The 27,288-nt window shown below is 36.7% G+C and overlaps 3 protein-coding genes across 4 annotated transcripts in view; 2 read left to right on the forward strand and 1 right to left on the reverse strand.

The window, feature by feature from the left end:
* Nucleotides 1–16,876, forward strand: part of LOC138323573 (dynein beta chain, ciliary-like) — a 31,777-nt gene extending 14,901 nt beyond the window's left edge. The window contains exons 25-51 of one of the 2 annotated variants that reach the window (XM_069268269.1): nt 433–571; nt 960–1,052; nt 1,230–1,424; nt 1,827–2,037; nt 2,328–2,604; nt 2,972–3,254; nt 3,530–3,703; nt 3,951–4,256; nt 5,043–5,210; nt 5,594–5,833; nt 6,065–6,226; nt 6,520–7,143; nt 7,341–7,502; nt 7,756–7,989; nt 8,206–8,466; nt 8,961–9,107; nt 9,399–10,859; nt 11,125–11,295; nt 11,513–11,635; nt 11,819–12,012; nt 12,247–12,523; nt 12,876–13,103; nt 13,271–13,582; nt 14,165–14,407; nt 14,754–14,942; nt 15,528–16,145; nt 16,187–16,876. In XM_069268269.1, coding sequence (XP_069124370.1) covers nt 433–571; nt 960–1,052; nt 1,230–1,424; nt 1,827–2,037; nt 2,328–2,604; nt 2,972–3,254; nt 3,530–3,703; nt 3,951–4,256; nt 5,043–5,210; nt 5,594–5,833; nt 6,065–6,226; nt 6,520–7,143; nt 7,341–7,502; nt 7,756–7,989; nt 8,206–8,466; nt 8,961–9,107; nt 9,399–10,859; nt 11,125–11,295; nt 11,513–11,635; nt 11,819–12,012; nt 12,247–12,523; nt 12,876–13,103; nt 13,271–13,582; nt 14,165–14,407; nt 14,754–14,942; nt 15,528–16,145 — 7,492 coding nt within the window. In that variant the 3' untranslated portion in view covers nt 16,187–16,876. Of the gene's footprint in view, nt 1–432; nt 572–959; nt 1,053–1,229; nt 1,425–1,826; nt 2,038–2,327; nt 2,605–2,971; nt 3,255–3,529; nt 3,704–3,950; nt 4,257–5,042; nt 5,211–5,593; nt 5,834–6,064; nt 6,227–6,519; nt 7,144–7,340; nt 7,503–7,755; nt 7,990–8,205; nt 8,467–8,960; nt 9,108–9,398; nt 10,860–11,124; nt 11,296–11,512; nt 11,636–11,818; nt 12,013–12,246; nt 12,524–12,875; nt 13,104–13,270; nt 13,583–14,164; nt 14,408–14,753; nt 14,943–15,527 lie in introns of both variants that reach the window. The other variant, XM_069268268.1, reaches the window with a different exon arrangement.
* A 2,579-nt stretch (nt 16,877–19,455) lies between these two features.
* On the reverse strand, nt 19,456–25,488 carry LOC138323576 (zinc finger protein 511-like). The gene is made up of 7 exons (XM_069268277.1): nt 25,392–25,488; nt 23,127–23,589; nt 22,833–22,898; nt 21,618–21,759; nt 20,934–21,058; nt 20,195–20,362; nt 19,456–19,736 (listed from the first exon to the last, which is right to left on the reverse strand). Exons 2-7 carry the CDS (start codon nt 23,261–23,263, stop codon nt 19,559–19,561), a joined length of 816 nt encoding a protein of 271 aa, XP_069124378.1. The 5' UTR covers nt 23,264–23,589; nt 25,392–25,488; the 3' UTR covers nt 19,456–19,558.
* LOC138323575 (ATP-binding cassette sub-family B member 6-like) overlaps nt 24,860–27,288 on the forward strand; it is a 33,869-nt gene continuing 31,440 nt past the window's right edge. The window contains exon 1 of the mRNA XM_069268272.1: nt 24,860–25,139. The gene's annotated coding sequence lies outside the window, so the exon portion shown is untranslated. The remainder of the gene's footprint in view (nt 25,140–27,288) is intronic.

The following is a 27,288-nucleotide window of genomic DNA, read 5'->3' on the forward strand; positions in this document are numbered from 1 at the left end:
AACCTCTTTATTTACAAAATATTAGATTTATCTTATCATTTCTTTAATTAAAGAATTTTAGCCTTGAGAGAATACACTTGAGATCAATTAATGCACATCCAGACTAAACATTAGTTTTGTAATTTTAAGTCCATGAATTATGGTACAAGAAATTGTGACCAAATTGTGACCATCAACAAAGTTTTTCTGCATATAGTTTAAATGTTATTTTTCACAATGATCAAGATTGCTTAGGTCTCTAGGGAACTGATTGGTAGGCAATTTTAATAGTTAGTATCATCATGGCTGACTTTCATTTCTGTGTCAATGACAGTTTTAGTCATTGGAATTTAAAGCTTGAGTATGGCTCTTTGAAGACTTCAGAATATCTATTTCATATAATAATTGTTCATTCTAACCTTATTGTAAACATTTTGGAAAAATCATTTGCAGACCATGTGCTATGGTGGTGCCTGACTTTGAACTGATTTGTGAAATTATGTTGGTGGCTGAGGGTTTCCTGGAGGCCCGTTTGCTGGCCAGAAAGTTCATCACATTGTACAGCTTGTGTAAGGAACTGTTATCAAAACAGGTAAGAAAACTAGTTACCTGAATATGTCAGGTCTGACATGATTCATCATTCCGTGTAGCTAGTTTTTAATTACAATTTTCATTATATAGATATTCTATCTCCGAAAAGCCGTTCTTTCCATAATCTTCAGCTCTCTTAAGTGATTTGGTTCAGTATTACAAAATAAAAATTACCAGAACTGAACTTTCTAAAATAAAGATATTGTGCATATGAAGTTTTAAAAATACATCTACAAAAATAAGAGAATAATAATTGTTAAAATTATTGTATTAGAAGCAGGGAAAGGACTGTTTGGGCTGTCTTATCACCTAATTCCCTTTGTTACTAAGATCTGCACATTGAGATATTCTGAAATGAAAATTATCTGTAAGTATATGTCTGTCCATAGGACCATTACGATTGGGGATTGCGTGCCATCAAATCTGTGCTGGTAGTGGCCGGTTCACTGAAGAGAAGCGATCCAGATCGTCCTGAAGACCAGGTACGTAGCGACAAATCTAGTATGGAATGGAAATTTTGAAATCACTGCTTTACAATTGTGTTTAAATGTCATCAAATCTTTTGTCCTCAAAATCGTGTATATGTATATTAAAAAATTCCTTGGTTCTTTAAAAAAAAAAAAAAAAAACATACAGAAACTGTTGTCTGTTGTGTTCAGGTGTTGATGAGAGCTTTGAGAGATTTCAACATCCCGAAGATTGTCTCTGATGACTTGCCGATCTTCATGGGTCTGATTGGAGATCTGTTCCCAGCACTCAACGTACCAAGAAAACGTGACATGGACCTTGAGAAGTTGATCAAAACTGCCACTCTGGACCAGAAACTGCAGCCTGAGGACAACTTCATCCTCAAGGTGAGAAAATCATTCTTTTGTGTTTATTATGTTTTCAGAAATTGTATATTTCTTGTTCAAAATGTATTTTTCATAGCAAATTTCTTATAGCAAATTTCTAGTTTTGAATTTTGCATCTTTTATGTTTTAAGCATGTTAAATAAGCTATCAAAAACATGGATTAATTTCATTTTGAATTTACATATTATATACAGAGTTATCTGCCCTTGTTGGTAGGTATTGATAGTTTTATAATCTTTGTGAGCGTAATGTCAAAATTTATTTTGGAAACACAATAAATTAATTTTTGTTTACAAAATGGTGACGTCACAATCGATACCTACAAGGTAGAAAATCCTGTGATATGCAAAGACACTTGAAAATAAATTTTTTATTCTAAATGTATCATTGACTGATTTGTAGTGTGTGCAACTGCAAGAGTTGTTTGAAGTGCGTCACTCTGTATTCTGTCTTGGAAATGCCGGTGTGGGCAAGAGTAAGGTGTGGGGTACACTGATCCGAACCTACAGAAACCAGGGCAAGAAGCCTTTAGCCATTGATCTGGATCCCAAGGCTGTCACCAATAACGAGCTGTTCGGTATCATCAACCCAGCCACCCGAGAATGGAAAGATGGTAAGTCCTAAACCAGTTTTACATGCACCCCTATATACACAAGTCAACTCTTCTAATCTTCGGCATGGAACATTCCACTATCAAATTGTAGGGTTGAATAAAGACTGATATTTTACAAAACACTAATTGCATCAAAGTTGATGAGGAAATTTTTCAAATCTTCTCCATAGATAAAGGTGTTTAAGAAGGGACACTTTGGAAGAAAAAAATAAAGACACAATGGAGAAAATATGAAATTCATTAGATTTGAAAACATTATTCTGATCGATTTGTTGAAATTTGTTTTTCAGGTCTGTTTTCTGTGATCATGCGTGACCTTGCCAACATGACTGGAGACGGACCCAAATGGATTGTGTTGGACGGTGATATTGATCCTATGTGGATTGAGTCCCTCAACACTGTCATGGACGACAACAAGGTGTTGACCCTGGCTAGTAACGAACGTATCCCCCTCACCAACTCCATGAGGCTGTTGTTTGAGATCTCTCACCTGCGGACCGCCACCCCTGCTACTGTATCCAGGGCTGGTATTCTCTTCATCAACCCTGCTGATCTGGGCTGGAATCCGTAAGTAGTGCAGGGATATTGCAATAAAGAAATCAGGAAAAAAAAAAAAACACACACAAAGATTAGTGTGTGCTTGTGTTGTTTTTTTTCTTCAAAATAATTCAAAATAAATCCTTGTCCATATTCTTTTCTATGTGAGAATTCAATCTTTGATCTTCCTTGTTGTGGGGTCAAGTCGTTAAGGTGTCCATACATATATATTACCACTAGCTATCTGGATAGTGAGATGAAAATCTACATGAAGCAGACAACAGCTAACTGTGTTTTAACTTTGAGTACTTTCATCCAGCTTCTAAACACAACATGTCCAAGGCTGAACAGTTCCATCTCCCTTGTCAAATCTTGTAATTGCAAATCACTGTTACAGATACGTCCAGAGCTGGATTGACACCAGAGAAGTACAGTCAGAGAAGGCCAACTTGTCTATCCTGTTTGAAAAGTATGTCCCACTGTGCTTGGACACCATGCGATTCCGCTTCAAGAAGATCACACCTGTAGCCGAGGTCTGCCAGATCCAAATGTTGTGCTACCTATTGGAGTGCTTCCTCACCGCAGAGAACACGCCACCAGACTGCCCCAAAGAGCTGTATGAGTTGTACTTTGTGTTTGCATGTGTGTGGGCCTTCGGAGGAGTAACCTTCCAGGATCAGGTAAAACAATAGACCAAGATCTTAAAGCAATAGAAATAATTATTTAATAATTTAAAAACCTTTCATGAACTTGTTTGTAGTGTATTCATAACGAAAATTAAGGAATTTCATAGTATTTCAATTTGCCAATTTTTGTCTGATAAGAATTTTAAATGTAAAGAGGATTACACATATCAGGCATTAAAAAAGAAAAAAAAAGAAATATTACAAGTTTATACTTTTGTATATAAAATTGACATATTTCATCTAATAAAAATTTATCTTGATTTCCACAGCTTGTTGACTATCGAGTGGAATTCACCAAATGGTGGACAACCGAATTCAAGACCGTGAAATTCCCCATCCAGGGAACCGTGTTCGACTACTACATTGACAATGAAACCAAGAAGTTTGAGCCCTGGACTAAACTTGTACAGAAGTTTGAGCTGGATCCAGATGTGCCTCTACAGGTCAGTAAAAAAAATCTACTTAAATTGATCACTAGTTTGTCTCCTGGTATTCTGGTTTTTCTCCGGGTACTCTGGTTTCCCTACATCTGATAAGCCAGACATGTCCTTAAATAAGTATAGCTGTAAATTGTGAAATGAAAAACATAACAGACTTTGTTTCTTTCTTTTTCTGTTTATTCCTCTTTAAATTTTGTTAGCAAAACAACTGAAAGTTTGTATTCAAGGTTTTTTTTTTGTTTTCGACTAGGCTGCTCTGGTGCACACCTCAGAGACTACCAGAATCAAGTTCTTCCTGGACATGTTGGTGGACAGGAGAAGACCTGTGATGTTGGTCGGAAACGCCGGAACAGGCAAGACCGTGTTGATGGGTGATAAACTCAACAACGCCTCCGACGAGTACATGGTCGCCAATGTACCCTTCAATTTCTACACCACCTCAGAAATGTTGCAGTCTATCCTTGAAAAGCCACTGGAGAAGAAAGCTGGTCGTAACTTCGGACCTCCCGGAACACGCAAGCTCATCTACTTTGTGGATGACATGAACATGCCAGAGGTAATGCATTCATATAAAGTTAATTGTGAATGAATATTTTACAATCTATAAGTATGTGGTTCATATCTTTGTCTTCTGTATTACAGAAAGTATTTATCTATAGCCTTCAATTGACCTTTCTATGAAAAGCACATAAAGGAGACAAGAGTTTCTCCCATACTCCACAGGGATATCCCGTGGTTACTAGGGAAAAGATATCTCTATCTTACACAGGGGGATGTAAGACAGCTCACACGCGCTAGACAATAAGATGACGTCATCAATACATGCGGCGTAACTGGGGTGCGCATTGTAGATGACGTCATCAATTTTGACACATAACGACATTCCTGAGATAATGGCGTGATGAAAAAGCTGGAAAACAAGTGGAATTTCATCATTTTTTTACTTATTATGGGAGAAAAAGAATCTTACATGGGTCTATCAAGTGGACAGGGATATCTCAACCCTCGTGAAAGATATTGGCCCTCCACCCTCGGCAAGCCTCGGGTTGACCAGAAAAAAATTTCACTCGGGTTGAGATATCCTTGTCCACTTGATAGACCCATGTAAGATTCTATTAATCTTTTTATCCAAATGGACTTTATACACAGGTCAAATTGTGTTTAAATTGGCAGTTTGGTTTTCCAAGAAAGTGGTCTTTTTACCGAGATGGTCTAATACAAAAGTGGTTTGTAAGACAGGTTTTACTTCCATGGAATCAAAATTGATAAATATCACATTTATCGGACGAAACTGCTTGGCTTTTACAAATATGTTGCTCACATTTACCACTATTCTGTACAGGTTGACCAGTACTTCACTGTCCAGCCCCATACGTTGATGCGCCAGCACATTGACCACAGCCATTGGTATGACAGAACGAAGTTGACCCTGAAAGACATCCACAACACTCAGTACGTCGGCTGTATGAATCCCACTGCTGGTAGCTTTACCATTGATTCTCGTCTGCAGGTATGTACAACTTAACTGCTCCACAAGTGATGAAACCAGATTGACCATATTCAGCATTGGGCTCAATATGTAATCATTTTTGCTAAAAAAAAGAATTCTAGTATCTCTTAACTTGATGGAGAAGCCTGTATTGATATGATAGTATTTTCTTTCAGATTTTTTTTATGACTCGGCAATATAAATGGAATTAAAAAGAAGAAAACAAGGAGAGAAAACTTAAAATAGGTTGTTTGGAAAGCAATAACAATAGTGGTGATATTGGTCGTAGCTTTTCAATTCTGATTCATAGTGAAATAACACCTGGTTGGTAGGGGAGGGAATGCTGGGTATTGACATTGTATGTATGAATGGTAAAATCATACTCCTTTATTTTGTGATTTCAGAGACATTTCTGCGTGTTCTCTATGAACTTCCCCAACGCAGAAGCATTGACAACTATCTACACCAGTATTCTGTCCCAGCACTTGGCTCAGAACAGTTTTGCCCAGGCCGTACAGAAGTTTGTGCCCTCCATCATCACTGGTGCCCTGGCTCTCCACGCCAAAGTAACAAGCACCTTCCTTCCCACAGCCATCAAGTTCCACTACGTCTTCAACCTCCGAGATCTCTCCAACATTTTCCAGGTACGAAAAGAACAGTTGCATTCCGTTGCATTTAGTCACCAAACTGGAGAATTTGAATTTTGTGAAATATTAATTTTTTTCCAAATGTTTACAATCGCATTTACTGGCAACCATTTTATATTTGTTGGTTGATAATGGGAAAAAAATCCTGCAACAATATTTTTTAATGTAAGATTTGAATAAGGTTATAATAAGGCAGAAGTTATTTAGATTTTTCTCCATCTTTTGCAGGGTCTATTATTTGCCATGCCTGAATGTGCAAAAACGCCAGTGGAAATGGTTCGTTTGTGGCTTCATGAGGCAGAGAGAGTGTACAAAGACAAACTTGTAGACACTTCTGACCTCGAGGGATATGACAAAGTTGTTAAAGATGTCGTTAAAAAGAACTTTGAGGTAAGCCCCGATAAATGTTTCAGTTCAATGATGAAGAGAAGTGATAATTCAGAGAAAACAGAAGACATTTCATGCCCCCCTCCTGAAGCCCTAGTAAAGTGTCACCTGTGGCCATTTTATCCTGATTGTGTGGGGACATTTATGTCTAAAGACTTGTGCAATTAGTCATGATTGAATATCAACAGGTTTTATAAAGGCTATGCTTTTGTAAATTTCACTTTTTTGCTTTTGTGCTTAATTTTAGTATGTGTGTAAGATCTGAAATCAATTAGTTTTGAACATTTCTTTTACAGGATGTTGATGAAGCAATTCTGTACGCTCAGCCAATGCTATACTGTCACTTCTCCCAAGGCGTTGGAGATCCTAAATACAATCCTGTCAGCTCATGGCAAGACCTCAACAAAATTCTGGTAGAAGCACTGGAAAACTACAATGAACTGAACACTGCAATGAACTTGGTTCTTTTTGAGGACGCTATGATGCATATTTGTAGGATTAACCGTATCCTGGAATCTCCACGAGGAAATGCTCTCCTCATCGGTGTTGGTGGCAGCGGAAAACAGAGTCTGTCCCGACTTGCTGCCTCTATCAGCAGTCTTGATGTGTACCAGATTACACTAAGAAAAGGCTACAGCATAGCTGATTTAAAGCTTGAGCTAGCTGCTCTATATCTCAAAGCTGGACTCAAAAATATGGGTATTGTGTTCCTCATGACAGATGCCCAAGTCGCAGATGAACGTTTCCTTGTACTCATCAACGATCTGTTGGCATCAGGAGAAATCCCTGACCTGTTCCCTGATGATGAGTTGGAGAATATTATAAATGGCATCAGAAATGAAGTAAAGGGAGTAGGGCTAGAAGATAGTAGAGAAAACTGCTGGAAGTTCTTCATTGATAAAGTCAGGAGGCTATTAAAGGTAAACTATACATCTGTGGTATTCAGCAGTAATTGTTTTAAATCAAAACTTTCAAAATGTAATGCAAGATCAATTGCATGATTTAGATTTGTGAAAATTCAAATTTTATCGTTTGGAGAAAAAAAAGAAAAATTTGACTTGCAGAAATAATCAGCTATAAGTTTAAATATTAAAATGGCCTATTTGAACTTTTACAGGTTGTGCTATGTTTCTCACCTGTCGGTTCGACACTGCGTGTGAGAGGAAGAAAGTTCCCTGCTGTCACCAACTGTACATGTATTGACTGGTTCCACGAATGGCCAGAAACTGCTCTTATATCTGTATCCAGCAGGTTCCTGGAGGAAATTGAACTACTCAACGTAAGTTTAAAATCAATATCTGAATATGTACATACTTCACTCTGATAACACTTTACAGATACACATTGAGCAGTGCATCTTTTTTATACCTCGTATATCACGATACACAGACTATCTTTTATAACACAGATGTGCTTATTATGAATTGATGACATTAATTCTCTTATTACATCATTTTGAAACAATGTAATTATTTGTTAATTATTTTCCTAATAAAGATACTCATATTGAATGTCTACCTTCCTTTCCACAGGGGGACATGAGAGATTCCATCTCACATTTCATGGCCTTTGTACATCAGTCTGTCAATGAAACTAGTCAACAGTATCTGGCTAATGAAAAAAGGTACAACTACACCACACCAAAGAGTTTCCTGGAACAGATCAAACTGTATGAAAATCTTTTGAACAAGAAGAATGTGGAGCTACAGGCAAAGATCATTCGTCTGGAAAATGGTCTTGAGAAGCTGAGGAGTACCGCTACACAGGTACATAAAATGGTGGTTGTATTGTTTTAGATTTGCCCTGTGTCTTTGCCACACAGGCTATATAATTGCTATATTTATACTGCAAATTTGTACTGGTTTAGATTTATAGATAGCACTTGTATCTATACAACTACGTGTCTCATCTCTGTTTTGGTTGTCCTGAAATGTATCTCTGATGATGGGGATTCAAAGTGAAGGTTTCATTGTCATGTACAGGTGGCTGATTTGAAATCCAAATTGGCATCTCAAGAAGTAGAGTTGGCCCAGAAAAATGAGGACGCCAACAAGCTTATCACTGTAGTCGGAGCGGAGACCGAAAAGGTATCCAAGGAGAAGGCCATCGCTGATGAGGAAGAGAGAAAAGTGTCCATCATCACTGAGGAAGTCGGTAAAAAGCAGGTGGATTGTGAACGTGATTTGGCTAAAGCTTTACCTGCCCTGGAAGCTGCTAAAGAGGCTTTGAACACTCTCAATAAGGTATGATATTAAATAGCTTAAACACACCTCTATATATTGTAAACCAACTTTTATTCTCAGCTATTAAATTTCGCGGATTAGAATGCATAAAGTATGATACACTATCATACTAAGTTATATCGATCATAATTCGCGGAGATTAACTTTCCGGAATTTGAGTTTATCGTGAAATTCGCAAAAATAAATCACACGCGTATAAAACTTGGTTTACAGTAGATACTGTAAATGTACATATTTTAGCACTATTCTTATTTCAGCAATTTTCGTGCCTGGTTTACTATACTTAATATGATAACACTCATTTTGTTTTCTGTATGTCGTTTATAAAGCTATTGTGGTAATATTTGATGGCACTAAAGTGAGTATGTCTATAATATTTAGTGTTTTCATTATATACAGTAAGCAATGCATATTTATGCAAGTTTGATGGAAATGCTGTAATCCCTTGGTACCTGTAGATAACTTTTATTATAGTTTGTTATTCCATTTTACAGACCAATTTGACTGAGATGAAGTCCTTCGGTAGCCCTCCTCCATCTGTCGTCAACGTCACAGCTGCTGTCATGGTTCTGCTTTCCCCTGGCAACAAAATCCCTAAAGACAGGAGCTGGAAGGCTTGTAAGACCAATATAATGGGCAAGGTAAGCAAGAAAAAATACAATTATGAAACCCAAATGATTCTTTCAGAACCAATGTTGACCTTTCTTTCAGCTATGACTTATCTTTGTCAATATTGCAATAAAAGTTTATTTCTGAAATGTTCATCGTTGTATCCACTTTACATCAATTAAAACATATTTTGTAAATGCAAATTTTCTTGCACAAGGTTAATGTCAGCTGACTTGTTATCTAGCCACCAAAGGAATTTGTTTATGTCTATTACATAGTTGGCGACCATATAAGAAGAATACATAGTTTTTTTTTTGTTATAGGTTGATCAGTTCCTCGACAACTTAGTTAACTATGACAAAGACAACATCCATGAGAATTGTCTGAAAGCTGTGGACCCATACCTGAAGGACCCTGAGTTCGACCCAGAGTTCATCAAGGCCAAATCTGCTGCTGCTGCTGGTCTTTGTTCATGGGCCATTAACATTGTCATGTACTACAATGTATTCTGTACCGTAGAACCAAAGAGACTCGCTCTTCAACAGGCAAACGCTGAATTGTCTGCCGCAAGAGAAAAGTTGAGGATCATTACAAACAAGATTCAACAGCTAGAGGCTGATTTAGGCAAGTTGACTGCAGAGTTTGAACGAGCTACATCAGAGAAATTGAAGTGTCAACAAGAAGCAGAGATGACAGCTAAGACCATTGAGTTAGCCAATCGTCTGGTCGGTGGTCTAGCATCAGAAAACGTACGTTGGGCGGATGCCATTGGAGAATTCCGTGAGCAAGAGAAGACCCTGGCTGGAGATGTACTGCTCATCACTGCATTTGTATCCTATTCTGGTTGTTTCACAAAATTGTATCGTTTGGATATGATGGACAACCACTGGCTACCATACTTGAAAGGACTGAAGAACCCCATTCCTGTCTCAGAAGGACTAGATCCATTGACACTTCTGACAGATGATGCCCAGATTGCTTCCTGGAACAACGAAAGTCTACCAAGCGACAAGATGTCCACTGAGAACGCTACTATCCTGAGCAACGCTGAACGTTGGCCTCTCATGATTGATCCTCAGCTGCAGGGTATCAAATGGATTAAGACCAAATATGGAGCTGATCTGAAAATTGTCCAGCTTGGGCAGAAGGGATATCTGGATGCACTGGAACGAGCTATTTCCTCTGGAGATGTGGTCCTGATTGAGAACTTGGGCGAGTATGTGGACCCTGTCTTAGATCCTCTCATTGGCCGTAACACAATCAAAAAGGGACGAGCTATCAAGATGGGCGACAAGGAAGTAGAATACCACAAGGACTTCCGTTTGATTCTTCAGACCAAGTTGGCTAACCCTCACTACCAACCTGAAATGCAAGCCCAGGCCACTCTCATTAACTTCACTGTGACAAAGGATGGTCTGGAAGACCAGCTGCTAGCTGCTGTCGTAAGCAAGGAAAGACCTGACCTTGAAAAACTGAAGGCAGATCTCACCCGCCAACAGAATCAGTTCAAGATAACCCTGAAGGAGCTGGAAGACTCACTTCTTGCTCGTTTGTCAGCCGCTGAGGGTAACTTCTTGGGAGACTATGCTCTTGTTGAAAACCTGGAGACAACCAAGAGGACCGCTGCTGAGATTGAAGTGAAAGCTGAGGAGGCTAAGAAGACTGAAGTTGAGATTAATATTGCCCGTGAAATCTACAGACCGGCAGCTGCTCGTGCCTCTCTACTCTACTTCATCCTCAACGACCTGCACAAGATCCACCCCATGTATCAGTTCTCACTGAAGGTAAGATATCATTGTTATCTAACTGAACCTCACAGTTGATTGAATACAGACAACAATATTGAGAGTTAGCTGTTATTGATCTGATGTTAAAGACTATAGTTTTAGCTCACTGTACCATACCATCTGTAATCAATAGCAGCCATTTATCTGATAGACTCACTACACAAATTCTATCATTGATCTGACGATAAACACAACAATATTATAGTGTAGTCTCTCTGTACCCTACCATATGTATAATAAATCAGTAATATGTTTTTGACAGGCATTCAGTGTAGTGTTTGAGAAGGCTATCGACCGAGCTGAAGCAGCAGAGGAAGTGAAAGCACGTGTCATCAATCTAATTGACTGTATCACCTATTCAGTGTTTATGTATACAGCAAGAGGTCTGTTTGAGAGAGACAAGATCATCTTCACAGCACAGATGGCATTCCTGGTAAGTAACATGTAGGATTTATACACAGTCTTGCCTATATGAATATGCTTTCAATTGCTTTATATAAAAGTTTGATAGATTCATACACACTTTGTGAAGAGATATCAATAAACGATTCCATACCCTAATTTAATAAAAACAAATGTGGTAACATCCATACTCAATCAAACATCTATTGAAATATTTATTCACAATACTGTGATGTTTGTTTTGACAGATCCTTTCAACCAACAAGGAACTGAACCCCGTGGAGTTGGACTTCCTCCTTCGTTTCCCTGCCGTGCCAAATGTTGTTTCCCCCGTTGATTTCATGAACAACAACAGCTGGGGAGGCATCAAGGTAAGACCATTAAAAAAGAGAGTTCAAAATGATAAAAAACAAAATAAACCCCAAAAACAACTTCAAAATGATTTTACTAGTCTTCATGATATCCCCAAAGCAAACAATGCAGCAAAAAAAAAAAAAAAAAAAAAAATAGACAAAACCCCAAATAACCTACTAATACAAACTTTTCTCTGACAGGCTATGGCTAACATGGATGAGTTCAGGAACTTAGACAGAGATATTGAAGGGTCTGCCAAACGTTGGAAGAAGTTTGTTGAGAGTGAATGTCCTGAGAAAGAGAAGTTCCCTCAGGAATGGAAGAACAAGACCTCCCTGCAGAAACTCTGCATGATGCGAGCCCTCCGTCCCGACAGAATGACATACGCTGTCAAGTAAGTTTAGAATGTTTAACATCTTAACAAAAAGTTTATGCATGTACTTGGTCTGATAACTTTTTAATGTTTGAATTATTTCATTCGTTCAACACACAAAAACATTTACTCTTATTAGAGGTCGATTTTCAACCTTTATAAAAAGATTGTTGCTTCTTCTTGTAAAGAAAATTAGCCTTAAAATCCACAGGCATAGCTGCTTGGTGATTAATTTAATGATTTGTTTGTTTACAGGAACTTTGTGGAAGAGAAGATGGGCACCAAGTATGTTGAAGGTCGATCAGTGGACTTTGCTACTTCATATGAGGAATCTGGTCCTGGTACACCTATCTTCTTCATCCTCTCACCTGGAGTCAACCCTCTGAAAGATGTAGAAGCTCACGGAAAGAAGATTGGATTTACAGAAGACAACAACAACTTCCATAACATCTCCCTCGGCCAGGGTCAGGAAATAGTAGCTGAGCAAGCCATGGATCTGTCCGCCAAAGAAGGACACTGGGTCGTCTTGCAGGTAAGGCTGCTGTCAGAGGTCATGTCATAGTTTAAAGGTCATTTATTTCAGAGTCATAGGTCTTCTCATATTCAACTCTGATATTGGGGTCATAGGTCATGTCTTACAAGGCTGTGGTCATAGATCTTTTAACACTGTACTGGCTAAGTATACACTCTCATATTCAAAACTTGGTCTTCTCCCATAACAGGCTGAAGTAAAAGGTCATCTTCAACAACCGCAAAGGTCATATAATATTACAGACACAGGACATATTTATGTGTTTCAAGGCATACTTCAATATTTCATTATTTTTTAATTGCATCTTGTTTCACAGTGTCTATATTTCAAAATTTGATTTCTTTTTTCATAGAACGTCCACTTGGTAGCAAAATGGTTGGCAACATTGGAGAAGAAGATGGAGATTTATAGTCAGGAGAGCCATGAGAATTACAGACTTTACATCAGTGCTGAGCCCGCTGGCTCACCAGAATACCATATCATCCCTCAGGGTATCCTCGAGTCTGCTATCAAAATCACAAACGAACCTCCAACTGGAATGTTCGCCAACTTACACAAGGCTCTGGATAACTTCAACCAGGTATGTATACGCCCTACAAAATATAACTTGTAGATTTTGTTTAATTTGAAATACTACAAATCAACTAATCTCCGTATGTACTTATTTGTTCACCCCATACAGAAGGAATGAAAACATGAATTGGGACTTAATATACCGGTAATTAACTTGTCTTTTTGTACAACTAGGACACCATGGAAATGTGTGCCAGAGAGACAGAGTTTAAGAGCATCCTGTTCTCACTGTGTTATTTCCACGCTGTGGTCTGCGAGAGAAGGAAGTTCGGTCCCCAGGGCTGGAACAGGGTCTACCCATACAATACTGGTGATCTAACCATTAGTGCTATGGTGTTGTACAACTATCTCGAGGCCAATGCTAAGGTGCCATGGGAAGATCTCCGCTACCTGTTCGGTGAGATTATGTACGGAGGACACATCACCGACGATTGGGACAGACGTCTCTGTAGGACTTACCTGGAGGTGTACATGCACTCTGAAATGGTGAGTGGCTCTTTTTCTGTCTCTGCATCTCACAGAGTTACCTCCCTTTAAACGTAGATGTTGATTGTGATGTCATTATTTTGTGAAGCAAATTTGCGTCAATTTCTCTAAAAGATATGACGTTGTGCTTGCAAACACAAGTTACAATCAATAACTACCTACATGGGCAGATAATTCTGTAATGTACAAATACAGAATACTCAAAATTTTAATATACACATTTACAAAGTTCAGCTCTAAACATGGATACATAATTTATAACTTGAAATGTTGATTAAAGTATTGCAGTTAGCTTATTATTTAGTACATTGTTTCCAAGGATTTAAAAAACCCCCAGATTTTCTTGATTTCTAATTTCTGCAAAACGAAAGATGCTCAGCTGATGTAACTAAAAGCTCATATTTTGTAGCTTATCATGAGTTAAACTGATTGATCTTTTTTTAACCTATTGATCTGTTTGCAAAAAAGTTATAAAACTTCGAATGGAAGATAATGAGTACTGTGATATAAAATTTGAATATTTGAGAAAGTGAATAATATTGTGCAGAATTTAAAACCTGACAATTTGTAATTAAATTACAGTTGGACGGAGAGCTGTACCTGGCTCCTGGCTTCCCTATTCCACCAAACTCTGACTACAAGGGCTACCATTCCTACATCGATGAATGTCTGCCACCAGAAAGCCCATACTTGTACGGCTTACATCCCAATGCAGAAATTGAGTTCTTGACAACAACCTCTGAGACTCTGTTCAGGACTGTGTTTGAAATGCAGCCACGTGAGGCAGGAGCTGGAACTGGTGCAGGCGTAAGCAGAGAGGAAAAGGTAGGAAAATTATTGAATTTTTGTGTTTATATATGTTATACTTAACTGAGGATAGGTAAAATGGGACATTTATTTATATTTTTCATGACATTGTAGTTCCATGCTACAAATGTAGCATGTTACAGATTTTCTTTAAAGTTTGAATTTACTAGGCTTATCCAAGTCGGCTCACTTTCAGAGTTGGACAAATATATGTCCTCATCATTTCTTACTGTTTGGCTATAACGACAAGTTTACACTTTGCCATGAAAACTTTTAATAATTAAAATAGGTCAGGAAATTTGGAGATGTTATTGCCAATCCATGATTTTGCTTGCTGCATCTACATTCGTTTTCTTTTATCCAGATTAAATCAATCCTTGATGAGATCATGGAGAAACTTCCAGAAGAGTTCAACCTTGTGGAGATCCAAGCCAAGGTACCCCCAGATGAGAGGACCCCATACGTGTTGGTGGCGTTCCAGGAATGTGAACGTATGAACTCACTGACAAATGAAATCAGAAGATCTCTGAAAGAGCTGGATCTTGGTCTCAAGGCAAGTTGTCTTTAGAATACTCAAATTCTGTTAACTTTAAATGCTGTAATGTTAGTAGGATGTTCTGATATGTATTTACATGTGACAGACTTATTTACTCTTGTGGGTAGGAATCGGTTGTTGTGAAATACCTTGTAAGCATAACATCATACAGTGGTTTTCAGAGAAATTGACATATCAATTACTTACAGAGTAATTGTCACAATGGATGTCTCACTACAAGGGCAGATAACTGCAATATGAATAATTATTTGTTGTGAAAGATCAATAGGATACACCATCACAACATCTTGTTTCTGGCTTATTTCTAAACTATAGGAGGAGAAGGTCAATCCAAAAATGCAGACAAAACCTATGCTTAACTAATTGAAATTTCCATGGTAAATCAATAAATAAAAATATGTTCTTTCTTGTAGCATTATTAGATAACTTAGCTGCATGCACCTTATAATAAAAATCCTAGGGTCAAACCCAATAAATACTCTAAATCGAGCACGCTTGAGTATGTTGCAGTATTTATCGAAGTTTCATAATTATATTAAAAATGTGACTTGTTTTGTTAAGTTTTCCCTCTTAATCTTACAGGGTGAGTTGACCATCACTGCTGATATGGAGACCCTTGGTAATTCCATGTTCTTGGATGTCGTTCCTGTCAGCTGGACAAAGAGGGCTTATCCATCCCTGTATGGCCTCACTGCATGGTACGCCGATCTGCTGCTCCGTATCAAGGAATTAGAGTCCTGGACAGCAGACTTCCAACTTCCTGCCGCAGTATGGCTCGGAGGATTCTTCAATCCCCAGTCCTTCCTCACCGCTATTATGCAGCAGATGGCTCGTAAAAACGAATGGCCTCTTGACAGAATGGCACTGCAGTGTGATGTGACCAAGAAGAGCCGTGAAGACATGGCTGGCCCGCCACGTGAAGGTGCGTATGTCCATGGTCTGTTCATGGAAGGTGCTCGCTGGGACATGCAGACTGGTATGATCAACGAAGCGCGACTTAAAGAACTGGCTCCACCAATGCCTGTTATCTTCATCAAGGCTATCCCAGTGGATCGTATGGATATGAAGAACATCTACGAGTGCCCCGTGTACAAGACCAAGAGCCGTGGTCCAACATTTGTCTGGACATTCAACCTAAAGAGCAAGGAGAAGCAGAGCAAGTGGACCCTCGGTGGGGTGGCCTTGCTGCTTCAAGTGTAGGCTCCCTCAACAAAGAACATTTTATTAGCCTTGCTGCTTAGGCTCCCTCAACAAAGAACATTTTATAAGCCTGCAAACTGTTATCTTTAAAACAGAAACCAAATTAGAGACTATTCCATTTTTGTTGTTTCAAATTCTACACAATATATTAACTTACAAGACATTTTTACAACATTAGATGTTCGTTGATGTGTTTGAATGGTTTGTTTGCAAACATGTTTATTTATTGACAGTTGAAATGCTATTATCATAAACAACAGCTACATTAAGGATATTATATAACATGACAAAATAAAGAGTTAAAAATAGTCTGTACACTACAAGAAATCACTAATATAGTGCTGATATGCTAAACGACACAAAGTAAAAACAATTTTGTAAATGTTTTTGAATTACACGTCACAAGTATAGAATAAGAATCCAATACATCTGAACTGAACCACTGTACAATATTTTATCGTTCAAAAGACGTTCATGAAATGAACACACTAATTATAAGTGATTGAGTGAAAGAAGTACCAGCATTAAGAACATGTACCATCAAAGATGGATGTTGAAGGCAGCTGATATGTACAATTAATGTTTACAACAACATGATATGATCCTACCATTTTACATGGTAAGACAAAATATCCGTCCATATTTATTAATTTATTGAAATTTGTTAACATTTTACAAACTATTGTAAAAAAAACCAATGTGTTTATTTTCATAATAAATATATGATATATTTTCCGTTTCATGTGTTTTATTTATCAATATTTTTCTGTTTCACATGTTTCATTTATCTATATTTTTCCGTTTCATGTGTTTTATTTATCTATATATGTGCCTGAGAAGGCTTTTGTTGGTCTACAAGATAGCTAGCTGGTGTATAGTTGTTTAATTTCGCAGGAAGGAAATTTCACTATCTTCTCTTTCATACCGTATTCGCCGTAATTAGAGGCCTGGGGGCTTAAATAATTGTAACATAGGGGGCTCTTATTAATGAACGAAAATGTAAGTTGTGGACGAATAAAAATCAGCCATGTCTTAAATCTTTCTTGTATCCATGGTCCATTAATCTGTTACCAGTAAACATGCATATGCCTTTTATCCTTTGAGACACATTATTGCCATGATTCACTTGTAAAATACTCGCAATTTCATATTGTAAAACATTGTTAAATCCATGAGATAGGGGCGTTTATTCAATTTTTCTCCGGAAAAGGGAAGGGGCGTTTATAGGGAGATGGGCGCTAACTACGCGGAATAGGGTACTATATCTTATGGGAAGAAATGGTCATGGATTTGATAATTTCTAACAGAAGTAAGCTATACAAGTTATCTTACTTAATATTTCAATTTTATTTGAGGATATCTAATACTGCTGAAATTAACTTGAAAAAAATTAATTCTCTGCGAATAAAAGCAACTATGCAGTATCATAATGACCTTTTTGTGCGACAATCAGCGAAAAGCACTCTTGAGTATTATTAAAGCAATAAACAGAGTATGCTCTCTGCTGGCCTGAAAAATATACTATTTTACATGTGACTTTCATAATTGACATTATGGTCCCAAATCAATTGAATGCTCAGCTAATTCATAAGCTAACATTGTGTAAAGTGTCAACTCCATCCATCAACCTTTTGAAGTCCACATATCTGGACCAGAATTTAAATCTTTAAGGTAAGTTAGAGACGAGGTCAAAATGACCTTTGCAAAATATTTTGACCTCAAAATAATCCCCCTTCTGAGTTACCTTAGATATTATAAAGTTTAAACTAACTCAATCATCCTTTGATTTGATTTTGTTTGACAGCCAGACAGGGACACTGTCTGGTTCAGTTCCATTAAAAAGGAACAAAGTACCATAAGGTCAAGAGTTTGTAGCAAGCTGGAGTGAAAGGCTTCAAATATTGTTCAAATTAATAACCTTGACCTTCATTCAAGGTCACGAGTCACTACTTGCAATCATAACTGAGAGGCACATAGTCCTGATATTGAATCTGTAGCATGCTAGGATGAAGGGCTATAGTTCATTACAGTTATGCAGGTAGGTATTGATTGTGACGTCATACTTTTTGGAGTCAAGGATGTGAATTGCACTCAGAAAATAACTCAATGGATACCTACCCTCAAGTGAGCTAACTGTAATATACAAAGACAGACTATGCCCAATGCCAGATCTTTAGGTTCATTGGTTATTGACAAGAAACAAGAGATCCCAAGAGGGATCTTGGTGCCAAAGAATGATCTATGTCTGACAATGGAAAGAGATATCTTTTCTCTGCTTTTCAAACTTTGACTGCATCCTACATATAAAAATTGAGACAGGTTGCTTCAGTACTTTCTGAGAAACAAACTTCAATTATCAAAATCCAAGATGACTGCCTGTTGGCCATCTTGTTCACCGATCGGTCCAAAAACGCACTATGCACAACTAATGCCCTAGGGGAACCTGCATGTGAAATATGAGACAGATCCCTTCAGTGCTTTTTAGCTTGCCTATTCGAAGAATAGGGGGAGCTAATGTTGTCACCCCGGCATCGGCGTCGGCGTTGGCGTCCCATTTCACGTTAAAGTTTTTGAGCAAGTTTCTGTTTCGTCAATTGTTCAGCTTAAGTCATCATAAATGTTTACAATTTTATTTTCCTAATGTGTATGGATGCTGAACGTGATAATACAACCAATTTGGGGCCCTTTAGGGTTTTTTTTGAGTCTGTTAATTTGTCATATTTCCATGTTTAAATAGTAAATACTTGAACATCAACTTCTTCTGAATAGGCGAGCTTTGCTGTTCTCCAACAGCTCTTGTTGAGAAATAGTGGTAACAATCTTTATCAAAATTCAAGATGGCAGTCTGTTGGCCATCTTGTTCACTGATCGGTCCAAAGTGTATGATGCACAACTAGAGCCCTAAGGCAACCTGTATATGAAATTTCAGACAGATCCCTTCAGTACTTTCTGAGAAATATTGGAAACAAACTTCATCTTTCAAAATTCAAGATGGCAGCCTGTCGGCCATCTTGTTCATCGATAGGTCCCAAAATGCGATATGCTCAACTTTGGCCCTAGGGTAACCTGCATGTAAAATTTGGCACATATCCCATCAGCACTTTCTGAGAAATAGCAGTAACAAGAATTTTTAATGGACTGAAAGACATACAGACGGAAGGAAGGATGGACGGACAACGGACGAAAGGCGATTTGAATAGTCCACCATCTGATGATGGGTGGACTAAAAAATAAAAGGTTTTGGCCTATTCAATACCTGTGAACTTCAATGAAAACAAATGAAGTTTATTAAAAGAATAAAACATTTCCACAAAATTCAACAGTTTATTCACATTTAATAATATACAATACAATAGAGCTTGTTTCATAGCCTGTAGATCTATATTCTCCAAGGCGATTAACTGATTCTGTATTTAGGTAAGAGCTTGTTTCATAGCCTGTAGATCTATATTTTCTATGTCTACATGTGTGTCCATATTTTCCATGCCTCTGTTGTGCCAGTGCTTTTTATTGCCCCTTCCACGTCCTCTCCCTCGCGTTCTTTGGAATGACCGACTTGTTCCTTGACCAAAGCAAATATTGTTTGGAACTCTGCAACATATATGTAAAAATGAACAATAACAAAATTGTTTTTTATAACTAAGGTACTGTAAACTGGATTACGTGAAAAGGAAAACACTAATTACACGAATGCCTTTTTAATGCAAAAAATGTTCCCGACACGAAAGTTTTGTGTCTGTATGAAACTATTCTGCAAAAAGTTAACAGTAACATTTACTGTGAAAATAATATTACAAAATGCTGACACATGCAAATCACAATATTAAACATTCGCAAATATTCCATATTTTCAGTGCTTAACTGTCTAATGTCTAATTAAGTACATGAGTCCATCCACAAAGTTAATTTGTGGACTACAATTCAACCTTCATTTAAAAATTTGCTTGAAGATTTCATTTGTGGAGATCTAAATACAACAGAGCCTGTGTTCTTTTAGCTAAACTTGCTCTTGCCCAATATTGGGCATGCCACCTCAAACACAAACTCACTTGTAGGAAAACTGCCTCCTCGGTGGTGATGTATCCTTCATTTTCTCCGCCCCTTTCGCCCCAAATGGTCCACCTGATCCATTCACGCCTTCAGTGGCTGATACTGTTGTCTCCATTGTGTCTACCGTTGTAATTTCCATTTCTGACAATTTCCCACCATTGCTTTTACTGAAACCACAGAATAAATATCACAAACCACATTATAACAGAAGTAACTATATTCACTGAACAGACAACATTTGATTTACTTTGTCCTAGTTGGTACTGCCCATGTCGTCACGGGGGAGGCCACATACACTTTTTAAATATAATATTGAATACATTTTGTTGAAGTAGGCCCTGCCCCTTTGGAGCCTCCATTTAATTTTTTGATTTGTGTCCTATTAACAGCCAGGGTCATTTAAGGACATGTCAGGTTATTAAGGAGGTGTAAGAAAGCTGGAGTACCTGTAGAAAAAACCACCGACCTATGGTCAAAAGTTGGCAACTGGCCCATATGGAATTCAAACTTGCGACCCAGACATGAAGGACCTATATTGAGATATCTAAAATGACTCAGTCACCACAGCCCCTTTCTCTCTGGTATCCAGGAAAACCAAGATCTATCATGATACAACAAATGCATCCTTTGATATTCCAGGCTGGCTTCGCCCCTCTAGCCCCAGTATCAAATGAGAACAACTTTCTATCAAAATACAAGAAGCTGATTGTGATAAAAAAGACTCTGGAATCTATGTACCTCTGTTTACTCTGCTCTCGATCAAATCTGTAGTTACTTGGGTATTTGTGAAACTTGATGACATGATTTTTCCTTTCTTTTCTTGTAGAAAACTTGCAATTACATGACTCAACCAAACACTGAAACTGATAAAGATAAACAATTTTATGATAAAATCTCCAGGTATTTTACATCTATAATAAATAAACAATTCATTATTATCAAAAACGGAACAACCATCTTCTGTGATCGCTCAGGCGACAAATGTGACATCACAATGATGTCAAATTAAGTGGCATCAGTAGTTCATGCACTGAAGTTTTCTAACTGCTTTTGATAATGCTATATAGTGGACTGCAGTAAAAATGTACGTTTATACATTTATACCTCTAAAATACCAACTCAAATTCATACACTTATATCATAAAAATGATTTTGTTGTTAGCCCTGATCAAACTTTTCACTTTTAATTCAAATAAACTTAAGTTGAATTCTCAGATAACTCAAATGGTATACACAGTACCACTAATTTCAAGTAAGATATTATTTTTCTGAAATAAGCCATTATTAATTCTGATAGTAAAGATTCTTGTCAGAATGGATGTGCCTGAATATAAATGGCTTGTGGTTCTTATTGATAAACCCTTTTGTATCTATGGTTCGCTGCCCCTTCTCCTTTTGATATAGTAAAATATATGTAAATACCATTGGTTGTTTCTCAGCTTGGACAGCAAACATGGAATCATGGCACTCTAGGATGTGAAGGTCCAGAAGATGATTGTTGGGGAAGTTTTTACGACATGTCTGACAAACTCGACTGTGTACCAAACCGTAGTGACTTTCATAGCTGTTAAATACAAAGACATCAACATTATTCCAAACAACAAAGATGGGTGAATCACTGTTAAGATATACAATACACTATAACCATTGAGGCCACAGATTTTCTTAAGATCGAGGGACATGACTCTTACCATTACTACATAATTCTGATATATCAAGGGACACAACTCATATATATTTTGCTTATACTCCAAGGGACCTAACTGTAACCATTAACATAGGTTTCTAATTTCAACAAATTTTATTGACATGATGTTGCAGTCAAAAGGAGTGAATAACAAGCAAAGCCTATATATATTCTTTTCTAGTTTTCTAAAATTCCAAACCATTACCACAGATTTCTGATACCTCAAGGGACATAACTCTAACCATTACCACAGATTTCTGATACCTCAAGGGACATTAACTCATAAATAATTTTACAGGTTTGTTATAAGGTCTCTAATTCTCCATATCCCACAGGATAATCTGGTCAAACACTGAGTTGAGACACTTGACAAACATATTAACGCAAGATCTAGAGCATGAGGACAGACTGCTGGGCCACATCATGTACATGTTCAATTGTCATGTGAGCTGGAGAGTAGAGCTACATGTAATATCATGTGAATTGCATGATTACTTCTTTAAGTTTGATTATTGTTAAAAGATTCTCATTCTTCGACATTTAAAGTGATTTTTCAGGGTATTTTTGGGGAAAAGTTTTCCTAACAAATTGGGAATTTTTAATACCAAAAAGAGCAGCTTGGGAAAAAAGTTACCAATTACTGAACATGGTATAATAAGTGATTAGATATTGTATAACAGTAAACTGTTTCATTTTATCAAAAGGTGACGATCACAACAGTTTCAGAGTAGTTTGTTTTAGATTTAACAACGAGGGGGAGCTTTTTAGTTTTGTTTGTTTTTCAGAAATTTGATTTGGGATTTTTTTCCATCGTAATTGGGAAAAAAATAGAGGGGTTTGGCATTGAGAATGGGGTCTGTAGTATATAAGGAGAAAAATCACTGATTTAAGTACCTGGAATGTGTGTTTGTAAATTCAAAATCTACAATAAATCAATGAAGTCCACATACCTTGCATGGGAACCAAAAGTCTTCCCACAGTTAGCTAGCTGACATAAAAACTCTTGATCTTGTTTCCTGAAAATTATATTGATAGCTTTTTAGATAAAACCATGATTTTGATAAATTTCGCGAATTTTGATGCATCTGTAAATTTAGTAAAATTAAAACACCTGCCAATAATAGCAAAATTAAATCACCAGCAAATATTAACAAGTATACAGTAATATCTGTATAAGTATAGTTTTGCTTATCTTCAGGATATACATATAGGTTGGACTTTGTGACACCTAAGTAATAATTTACCTTGTCTCTTGGATCTCCTCCTCCACCAGAAGTACATGTTTAGATGGATAGTAACACAGATTGTTTCCCTCCTCAAAAAAACTACAGTCCATCGTAAGTCTCCGCTTACAAACTTTCCATCGGCATGGCACACCCATACTTTTACTTGTCAAAATTTCTCACAAAAAAAATGTTTATCAAAATTAAAGTCTTTGAAATAAATAGAAAAGAAAAAAAAACCTGTTTATGCTTTATTTGTACTTCATTTTTCTACCATAGGAAATGACAGTCTGTCCATGATGTCATCTATTCGGTTTTGAAGAGTATCCAGAATATCAGCAGAAATGAAGAGGTGTGTCTCGTCTAGGTCCTGTAGAACAAACTTGGATTTAAATGCGTCCGTTTCGTCCAAATGGAGAAGGAACTGCTTCATGGCTGGGTCACATTCTACCAGGATCCCCTTCGTCACGTTTACCATATTAACCTGTAATAACACAGACAATTCATTTAAGCACTGATGTTTCTACTTTTTTAACTTAATTCATAGGGTATGAAAGAAATTTTTTTTGCAAAAAAGTTTGCAAACAAAATCTATTATTACATCAATGCTTATTATTAATTTTCAGACTACTTGATAACATAAAGTATGTTTAAATGTGTGATCAGATTCTTTTGATTTTCCAATGGATAGTTTTTTCTAAATCAATATGCAATGTTGACATCTCTATTGTGACCATTGTGATGTTATGATTACGTCAGATTTTCGCGCCATTCTCAGATTTTTCTTCATAGTTAGTATACCATTTCCTATACAGCTACTGGGACCTAACCAGTAGTCGTGATTATTCTACAGTACATCCAGATTTCCGAAATTATCTGGAGTTGTTGATGAATACTTCATGATGGTGTTGTTTTGGTGAAAATAACATAATGTGTTTCATGAGATGCAAAAAAATCCCCCCCCCTAAATCACGACTTCTGTTCCTTCACAACTACTGGCTGCAGTATAGTTTGTTGAGATCTTCCCAACAGCAGGCCTAGGGCATCTGATGCGGTGAATCAATGACTATATAGGTTATTAGGTTTTGTCAGCAATTAAAGATGCTCCACCGCTGACAAATGGTATTTTTCTTTTTCACTATCAAAAACAGGAGCAGATGATTTAGTATATTTCTTCGGTTACAAAAGTTACTTACTTTACACCATTTCCACCCTTGAAAAGTTTGAGCTTCTAATTTTACTTAAAGTTAAAAATATGAAAAATAAGTAATTGCATCCCGAAAAAATTCCATGGCACTATATTATATATAAAATGAAGTACTGATTGTGCATGCACCAAAGGCGAAATAAATTATTTTATATAATTTTTTTTTGTGTTAATTAGGCACATATACACACGATTAAACACAAATTATTGTTCGAATGATGAATATCATTTATGCTCTGTCAGTAGTGGAGCATCTTTAAGTGCATTGTCAAGTTCAGATCTAGAAAAATACCATTGATGTGGAAGAAGAACAGAGATGGACCTATGACTGAGCCTTGAGGAACATTGGACTTTACTATGCCAGACTTTCCACCCTCCATTATATATATATTTATATATATATTATATTATGTATATAACAACCTATTTCCTGCTGTCATTAATCCAGGTCTTAACCTTCTCAAATTCTACACTATGATTGTGGAGCTTATGACAAAGAAACGAATAACTAACCAATCAGGGCATCGCTCCGTTTACCTTTGTCAATGTTGGAGCGGACATCATCAACGATCAGCTGACTAGGCTAGCACATACACATGACATAGACACAGTATGCTGTGTTTATCAGCGTGTGTGGTGATGTTACTGACATCGAATATGTTCGAATAATTTGCTGTGTATGCATGTTTTAGCGAAATAGTCCTATGTTTTTTTCTGGTTTAAGCTTGGAACCTTTGTTTAAAGACGGAAGAAATGTGTGCTAATTATAAATTCCAATCATGGAAGCTACAACCTAAGGTATTGAGAGAATCGAAGCTATATTAGAGGTGAGTTCTGATAGGATTTTAGGTTTCAATTCATCAGGACATGTAGCTGTATTTGTGTTTAAACTTTGAAGGGTTTTTGAACACAAGTCGGAGTGATGACAATATCCGACATGAGATGATGAGAAAGTTTGTATCCTAGGTGGAAGGTTGCATGAAGACTGACTGGAATTGTTTGTTAATATGTCCGCCTTAACTCGGTTACAAAACATAACAACAAATCTAGATGTGTGTTTGTTTCAGGTTGTTACCTACCTAAGGCCCGATCTCACACAATCACCGTTGTCTCTCAAACGTAGGCTACTTAAAAAAGCGTATGACTGATCAGGATGATCATGACTGACTCTTACATAAATAGATGGAGGGCCTACGGATTGTGGTACGATCGGGCAGGATCGAACTAGAATGTAATTTTAGATTGTTATACAATGTTTAGGCACACACACACACATACTTATATATATATACACACACACACACACACACACACACACACACACACACACACACACACACACACACACACACACACACACACACACACACACACACACACACACACACACACACACACACACTATATATATATATATTTGAATTTATTGCCAGTATTTTAGATTCTACCAGGGTGGTATAACACCATATGAACCGTTTACCATTTCAACCGATACAAAGGTCCTTATTATTTGTATTAAATAGATAATTTCTGATGTCAAAAACAAATATGTGATATGCATGTTCATTTACAAGAAAAACGTTTGTCATAGATCTAGAACACCTGTTGAAGAACTCAACGTTTGGGAAATGACGTTCACAAAGGAATATGTCGATGTTTCTAAATATGGAAACACTGATCATGAGTCGATATGCTTTGAGTGGAGAACTCGATATCATGTGACCATATATTAGCCAATGAGAATCATACATGTAGCATATATCTAATGTCATGCAGTTGCCGTAGGCCTATGACAAGGACATAGATGACATGACATTTAAAGTCACTTTTAAATCCTTGGCCTATGGCAATAAAAGGAGCTTAAAGATGCTCCACCGCCGACATATGTTATTTTTTTCACTATTAAAAACAGGAGCAGACGATTTAGTATTTTTCTTCAGTTACAAAAGTTATGTACTTTACAATTTCTAATTTTACTTCAAGATAAAAATATGAAAAAATAATTAATTGCATCCCGAAAAAAATCCGTGGCACTATATCGTATATGGAATGAAGTACTGATTGTGCATGCACCAAAGGCAAAATAAATTATTTTATATTATTTTTTTGTGTTAATTAGACATATATATACACGATAAAACACCAATTATTGTTCAAATAATGAATATCATTTATGCTCTGTCGGCGGTGGAGCATCTTTAAAAATTGTTAAGGCTTAATTTGTTTTTATACATATAAGGATTAGACACAAGTTGTAAACTTATAATCCGTCTTCTCTCGTAAATAAAATAACGATGATATATATATATATATATATAGTAAGTACATGTATATTCTACACGGGACCGGAAATATTAGTCAAAATAATGATGGTCGAAAGTATCAAAACTAGCTTAAGAAAAAAAATTTACAATGTATTTCAAGCATGATGAAATTTCTCTGTACCTGCGTGCATGTATAAATTATAATTATCAATTAATTTCACACTCTAACCCATCGCTAAAAAGAATAAAGTGTCAAAAATTAGTAATACACTTTTATTCAATGTACAAAGATAGATACTTAGAACAGAAATAAAAGTTTTCATGTCTCACATACTGTACCATTAAAGGCCATTTCCAGGATATAATTGAAACATTAATATGATAATTATATATATAATGCTCACAATGAATTTTAATATTCAAAATATATAATCCCCAATTATTCATCATTTCAAAAATTACCACATTGAGTATTGCTTTAGGAAAATACTGCCCAGATCAGATTGTTCAAAATTGTAATATAAGATATCAATTGTTTCATTATACAATACAAATGTTTATAACTATTAGATACGTTATATAACCACACATACACTATATTTCGCCGATTTTAATTTTGAAATGACCTACATGTTAATGTTATTTAAGCATTGAAGTCACTATTTTTTAATTTCATCGGGGTATGAAAGAAATTTTGTTTGCAAACTGTGTG

Source organism: Argopecten irradians, chromosome 5 (assembly GCF_041381155.1).
Source record: "Argopecten irradians isolate NY chromosome 5, Ai_NY, whole genome shotgun sequence".
Taxonomy (NCBI): Eukaryota; Metazoa; Mollusca; class Bivalvia; order Pectinida; family Pectinidae; genus Argopecten; species Argopecten irradians.

Coding starts and splice junctions, on each gene's coding strand:
- LOC138323576 (XM_069268277.1), bottom strand. CDS start 23,263: ATGGGTGTGCCATGCCGATGGAAAGTTTGTAAGCGGAGACTTACGATG. Junction 22,899..23,126: donor GAGGAGATCCAAGAGACAAG/GTAAATTATTAC, acceptor TATAATTTTCAG/GAAACAAGATCAAGAGTTTT. Junction 21,760..22,832: donor ACTTTTGGTTCCCATGCAAG/GTATGTGGACTT, acceptor TGTATTTAACAG/CTATGAAAGTCACTACGGTT.